The following is a 7,278-nucleotide window of genomic DNA, read 5'->3' as shown; positions in this document are numbered from 1 at the left end:
CAAGATGGGGTCTGGCCAGAGATAAGCTGTTATTATCTCTGTTGGAAGGAGCAGTTTGTGATCAAGCTCTACCTGCACGTCCAGGGTCAAGGAGGGTTGTGCATACTCTTGCTGATAACGTCACCAGACATTCTCCTGCTCTCACAACGGAAATTATGTTTGGCAGTTCAGACATTGGATGAGTGAGTGCATTGCTGGCAGTTCCAGCCTCCAGGTGTAAAGGCCTTGAGATAAAGGAGATGCCTCAGAATTGCCGGAGTTTGGTAGAGAGCACACATAGGACCTTCTCTTCCTTACTGATGTTTTGGTTTGTTGAATGGACATCATAGCTGGCTCTGAGTCTGCTTCCTTCCATTTCCCAGATATCCTTCCAGGTGAGCTTACTGTGTTCCAGGTTAGTCAGTTGGCCTGTTGGACTGTGAGTTTGCTTCTGTGGATCCTTTTACTTTGTATTGGTGTCGGACCTGCTCAATTACCAGCTTTCTTCTCTGGTGTATGAAGCCTTGTGCCACATTGGTCAACTTGTTCCATATCCATGTTTTGATTTTTCCTGTAGAGGTAACTGAAAACTATAGCTCTACACCGAGAAAAGATTTTGCTTGCTGCATGGCCTCTGATGGAGTCCTTTTCCTTCCAGTGGCCAGTGCAGGAGCAGATGCTCAGATTGCTGCATTTAAGCCGTACCCAGGCTCATGTTTAGCTTCGTTTTGATGCACTTGTACTTTTCAGTGAGGCTGGGTAAAATTGTGTACAATTGCTACTTTAATGCATTATCGCAATTTTATGTGACTGCATTAAGACAACTTGTATATCTTGATGCATTCTCAATTATCCAGGTAAGGAAGCGTTTTCGAAGCTCAAAATGCTACGTCCAGATGAACAGAATCTGCTTTTTGGGGCATCTTTTTTTAAAATCTGTTTTAAAATCTAGAAACTAAGTTCAGGTAAGGCATGTGTTGAGAGTATTTTAGACATTTTTTATGGCATAAGGAACTGTGTTGAAGATATGATGGCATCTGCTAACCAACAATAAAATATTTCAGCAAACAGCTCACAGAAATTCCAATCATACTGTTAACATCATAGACGAGTTTGTAATGCATAAAGTTTTACCTGTGCTTTGTGACGCTTTCACCAGTCCCTGTCTGAGGACCTCCCGTACCCAGGTCTTTATCTGTGTCCTGCTATTTCCACCCACAACAGAAACAACCAGGTTGGGTAGAGGAAGATGCCAATGGGTTGTCAATATGTTGTACACCACCGAAGGCTCAGTGCTCCATGACAGGCGCAGGAACTAAGTTTACAGATTTGATGAATTAAAGGAAACAAGCACATGTCAACAATGCCCAAAGACTTGTACATTAATGAACTGTGATCTAGTATTAAAGCTAAAAAGATGCCTCAGTTGTTTGAACCTTTAATTTGTAATTAAAACTTAGAAAATAAAAATGACACTCGAAAGAGTGACCCAAAAGAGCCCAGAATCATTTTTACTGTCTGGCAAACTATTGGAAAGTCGATGTTTAAAAAAAAAAAGGGTGTAAAGTGGCAGTGATACCTGTGTCAACATTGAGTTCTTATGGGTTTTAATCTTGTCACTTTATCTGTACTGACTTTGTTTACTCGGGTGTAGCAGTAGTAGGTTGAAGGTCAGGAAAACTCAAAGTACTGGCTACCAGAGCTCCGGATTTATCTTGATTTTTATTTAACCCACCTTTACGAGAATTTTCCTTTAATAACGTGCTCACATTTTCAAAAACTGTAGAGATAAAGCGTTATGGGACAAAATGAAGAAAAAAACCTACATAGCTGTGCCTCTTGCTGGCTCCTGCAAACTGCACCTCTCCAAAGGCATCAGTTGGTTGTTCAGAGGAGTGCTGCACACTTTTCCACTGGTTCACGATGGCTGTGCTGAAATAGTCTCCAACAGCCACAGAGGCATGGTCATCTCTCGCAGCCCCGCACTGACACAATGCACCATTACTGAGAGAGGTGGAAGCATAAAACGTCACCAAGAAAACTTAAAATACAGACATGTCACTATCAAAAGGCAGAGGTCACAGTACCTGAAGGAATCTTCTACAAAGGTGTTGCACACTCGTTTCTTGATGATTTTGGGGAAGCAACTCTGAAAGGATTTTTAAAATGTTGTTAAATAGTGACGAACATCTATATATTTCTTAGTTTAACATAGTTTAACAGTGAGTCTGTGTATGCACATATTCTGTAGTAGAACAACACAACCCACAAGCCAAAAAACATGTTTTTCTATTAAGCTTTTGAATTAGCCTTGGTCTTTACGTCTACTGATTGCTGTCTTTAACAATCTCAATATTTTTCTTCCTTTACTTGAACAATTATTTTTCCCAAATATATGTTGATCATAATTATTTGTAGTGCATATATTTCTTTCTGTGATAAGTAGCCTTTTTTCAGTGTTCAGGCTGCAAAAATAGCAGGTGTCAGTGTGGAGACGAGTGTGAGAAATCTTTTTAAACCTTAATACAACTATAGCACAGTTGCTTTGAAAGCTTGATTGTTTCACAAAAGCTTTGCTTTACTCATCGCTAATGTGAACGCATCACCTCAGCAGCTAAATGGAATGGAATGCAGCCATCATCAACGTTATTAGTAAACATGATGAAGTGCTTAACTACATGCTTATGTTTAGGATGCTGTATGTAGACTAGTAGACATAAGTGTGCTTTCCATTTTTTTCTGTTAAGTAACAGTCAGTGAAGTGCTATAGAAATGTTGCACTGAACCTGTTTCTACTTATTAAAGCTTGTTTTACGGCCAACCAGTTAGACAAGTTTTGTATCAACAAATTGCAGCTGAAATAGTAGATGTTAGTTCACGGGCACGTTTGCAAAGCTTGTTGTGCGTAGTTTTCCAAGAAGTTTGTGGATAGCTCACATTCACTGTTACTTGGAACTTCATTGTGAGGATTTTTTTCAAGTATAGCTTGCACTTTTAAAAAAAAATCTTTAAATGTGGGGTTTTTTTGTTGGTTCTTTACTTTGTCTTTTGTTTTGTTTTCTTTTGGCCGACATGCCACCATGATATCATAACAGCAGCTGAAAGATTTTAGCGAAAGCTGACTTACCTGGCTCTTTTCAGTCTGGCAGATAATGTCTGTGTTGTTATCTCTACCGGCTTCTTCTATTCTCCCTCCTTCTACGTTTGCTCCAGTGTCATTCATGCTTCCCTTTCAGTCGTGCTCAGTGAGAAATGTGTGCAGAAGAACTAAAAGTGACTTTTTCTGACCATACTTCACCTTGTGGCTTACTGCTGAAACCCTATTCCCTGCCACTAACGTCTCTCAGTGTCCACAATAAAAGTAGGTGCAGCCAGCACTAAGGTATGGGTGTGGTTTCACAGAGGCAAACAGTTCCTCTAAACTCTGAAAACAGGAAAAGCCAGTCAAAACCACAAACTACTCAGACACAGAGTCTGAGCTGGTGTAGTGTTTATTCCAATCCTTCTTCATCACCTTACCTGGTCACTGGCATCTCACGTGAGGAAACTGAACACCCTCAATGACACATTTAGACACCACTGTAGCAGACTGACAGCTCAGCAAACTTAGGTTCTCTAATTGTTATTAGAAACTAAAAATATCACACATTTGCAACAGAGACTGTTAGTTATGCGTCTCTGTGGTGCTCATTCCCACAAGAAGTAAAAGCCAGAGATTTGCCTGCAATAATCATGCAAAGGCAAATATATTTGTTTTAAAGGCCAATTTCAGTCAGAAAATTATTACTAGAATTATTATTCAGCTGAAAGTTAGCCCAATATGTGCATGGATTCCACTTGCTTAAGCACAACTTCATAAAGACGAAGTTATGCTCTTCTATAAGAGGCTCCTCTGTCCTCCACTTGTTGCCTGTATTAATGGCACCTGTTTGAACTCGTTATCAGTATAAAAGACAACTGTCCACAATCTCAAACAGTCACACTCCGAACTCCACTATGGCCAAGACTAAAGAACTGTCAAAAGGACACCAGAAACAAAATTGTAGACTTGCACCAGTCAGGGAAGAAGAATCTGCAATAAGTAAGCAGCTTGGTGTGAAGAAATCAACTGTGGGAGCAATTATTAGAAAATGAAAGTCATACTGATAATCCCTCTTGATCTAGGGCTCCATGCAGGATCTCATCACATGGGGTCAAAATGATCACAAGAACGATGAGCAAAAAGCCCAGAACCACACGGGGGGAACTAATGAATGACCTGCAGAGAGCTGAGACCAAAGTAGCAAAGGCTACCATCAGTAACACACCACGCCACCAGGGACTCAAATCCTGTAGTGCCAGATGTGTTCCCCTGCCAGTGCATGTCCAGACCCGTCTGAAGTTTGCTAGAGAGCATTTGAATGATCCAGAAGAGGATTGGGAGAATGTCGTATGATCAGATGAAACCAAAATAGAACTTTTTGATAAAAACTCTACTTGTTGTTTTTGGAGGAGAAAGAATGCTGAGTGGCATCCAAAGAACACAATACCTATTGTGATGCATGCGGGTGGAAACGTCATGCTTTGCGGCTGTTTTTCTGCAAAGGGACCAGGATGACTGATCTGTGTAAAGCAAAGAATGAATGGGGCCATGTATCGTGAGATTTTGAGTGAAAACCTCCTCACATCAGCAAGGGCGTTGAAGATGAAACATGGCTGGGTCTTTCAGCATGATAATGATCCCATACAAACTGCCCGGGTAATGAAGGAGTGGCTTCGTAAGAAGCATTTCAAGGTCCTGGAGTGGCCTAGCCAGTTTTCAGATGTTAATCCCATAGGAAATCTTTGGAGGGAGTTGAAAGTCTGTTGCCCAGCGACAGCCCCAAAACATCACTGCTCTTGAGGGGATCTGTACGGAGGAATGGGCCAAAATACCAGAAACAGTGTGTGAAAACTTACAGAAAACGTTTGACCCCTGTCATTGCCAACAAAGGGTATATAACAAAGTATTGAGATGAATTTTTGTTATTGACAAAGTACTTATTTTCCACCATAATTAGCAAATAAATTCTTTAAAAAAATCAAACAATGTGATTTTCTTTTTTCTCATTTTGTCTCTCATATTTGAGGTATACCTATGATGAAAATTACAGGTCTCTAATCTTTCTAAGTGGGAGAACTTGCACAACTAGTGGCTGACTAAACAGGTTTTTGTCCCACTATATATCGCAGGCTTTAAATCTGCAGTACTGAGGATCATTAAAACTACATATAAACACCACACACTTGATCCTATTGTATATCATATTTAAATATTGACACAATTATAAAATAAGTTTGACTAATGTGACTAAACACTACGATCTAGTGTTTATCATCACTCATCATACAAAGATCTAGAGATATTTGGTTGCCAGTAGATGGAAACTCAGGAATGGCATTATCATTATGATTTGGCAGCATTTGAGTTTAATTGGCTTTGTCCCAGTATCCTTTCTGGGCCACGTTCACATATAGCTACTCATTTATTATAGTGTCTGAAAACTTTAAAAGGAAAGCATATCACAGCTGAATTTGTGTGACCGGTGGAACATCCTGAATCATAAACAGTAACACTCATTTAGTGTGGTAACAGCACCACCCGGTGGCAAACCTGTAAATAAAACCTGTGAAATTTGGTAGAGGATGAAACGTTTTGAATTTGAGTAATTAAAACCAGACATGTTTTAAAAAAACATTTATGCCACATTATGTCCAAACAAGTGCGTTAAAACACAAGTACATTGTATTAAAGAATGTTATGATTTTGCAATGGCAAAACACCGCCCATTAACTGTTGCACAACCCCTGACACCTGAGGAAACAGTGGGTGGGACAATAAGCACAAGGCTACTGGTTTTTCTTCACATTCTCGCTGGATAAGCAAAACTTATGAGAAAGGACATCAGTGCATCAGTCATTGAGTCCTCCAAATTTTCATACTGTTTGATTGGAGGAAGAAGGTCAGGTTTTAGGATAGGTTAATACTTTAATCAAAACATTCTGTAAATCAGAGTTGAACAATTTTATCTATCAAAAGTGGTTCAATAGACTGCACGTCATTCATTTAATTCACAGTATTTCTTTCAGCGTAACATCTGTGTAACATCATTTTCCCTCCTCACCCTCCAATGGATGTCTCCACGCTGCTTACTTGCTGAAAAACACAAACGCGACACCAAAATCTAAATTAGGATAAAAAGTGCATGTTGTAACATTACAGTCTACTTATATGTACCTCCCACGAGTGTTTTAAACAGCAGGACTGTGTCAAAGTCATTTGGACTCACATGCTCTCCATGGTAGACTGTAATCAAACTTCCATTCTGGTAAATGCTTAAAGTCTGGAGAAAGAAGAAGATGTGAAATGGGAACAGAAATGTTGAACACAGAGTTGCAAGATGACAGACAGAAAGTGATGATAAAAATCTGGAGAAACAGATCAGACACACTTCAGTGATGAATCTTAGATAGTTGCCCAAGACAGCAAGCGACTCTGCAGTTTAAAAAAAAAAAAGCTGTTCACTGTAGTTTATGACCATTTTTATAGAGTAATGGCAGAAATAAAGAGATTTACAGAAAAATTGTGCTTTAATGTTCCCACTGTAAGCATTTGTGATCTGATTAAATATCAGCCTTCACTGACAGATGATATCTTCCTGACAGCCACATCAGACAACGTTTTATCAGGGTCTTACTACCTTATTGTTAGTACATGTTCGGACAAAATAAACTGCCTGGAGCTGAGCTGAACCCAGGCCTGATCTGGTTTGAATCCATGATCCTCGTGTTTCGTATCTGTCCTGTCATGCAAGTGGACTCTAAAATAATTTGCTGATATGTTACAGAGATGCCTTCTGGGTCGTCCCACTGAAACTGATTTAGAGGATTTTCAGTGGAAAATATGTTGTGTTTTAGACAAAATTTTCGACACTGTGCTTTTCAAAACATACTTCGATGTCATGTAATGACTGAATGTCAGTCTGTGAACAAATTTTAACATGCATTGTAGTCAAAACAAAGACTGTCTGCAGCTGCACAAAAAAGTCACTTTAAATAAAGTTCTGTAAAAATCAGTTTAGCCTTGATTCACTCAGATAATCAGAAAATCTCAAAGATCTGGGTTTTTCCTCATGTGTGAATGATTACAACATCATAAATGATTATGTGTCTAAAGCTTCATTTAAACAGTGATTCCTAAAATACCATACGGTAAAAGTGTCAGAGGAACTACCTGATTTTCTGACAACTAATTAATGACCACAGTTAGAAAGATCAAGT

General features: G+C 39.3%; 1 protein-coding gene across 1 annotated transcript in view; it reads right to left on the bottom strand.

Annotated features, from left to right (window-relative positions):
• LOC102205023 (transient receptor potential cation channel subfamily M member 5-like) overlaps window positions 1-3,339 on the bottom strand; it is a 57,043-nt gene extending 53,704 nt beyond the window's left edge. Inside the window, exons 1-4 of the mRNA XM_005748517.1 lie at window positions 3,107-3,339; window positions 2,067-2,128; window positions 1,806-1,983; window positions 1,114-1,294 (exon numbers count right to left, since the gene is read on the bottom strand). Coding sequence (XP_005748574.1) covers window positions 1,114-1,294; window positions 1,806-1,983; window positions 2,067-2,128; window positions 3,107-3,202 — 517 coding nt within the window. The 5' untranslated portion in view covers window positions 3,203-3,339. The remainder of the gene's footprint in view (window positions 1-1,113; window positions 1,295-1,805; window positions 1,984-2,066; window positions 2,129-3,106) is intronic.
• Between the last annotated feature and the right edge of the window lie 3,939 nt (window positions 3,340-7,278).

The sequence above is a fragment of the Pundamilia nyererei genome, unplaced genomic scaffold (genome assembly GCF_000239375.1).
Source record: "Pundamilia nyererei isolate P.nyererei 1_Seehausen unplaced genomic scaffold, PunNye1.0 scaffold00223, whole genome shotgun sequence".
In the NCBI taxonomy this organism is placed as follows: domain Eukaryota; kingdom Metazoa; phylum Chordata; class Actinopteri; order Cichliformes; family Cichlidae; genus Pundamilia; species Pundamilia nyererei.
The sequence above is the reverse complement of the archived record's forward strand: the minus strand, read 5'-3'. Positions and strand labels throughout refer to the sequence as shown.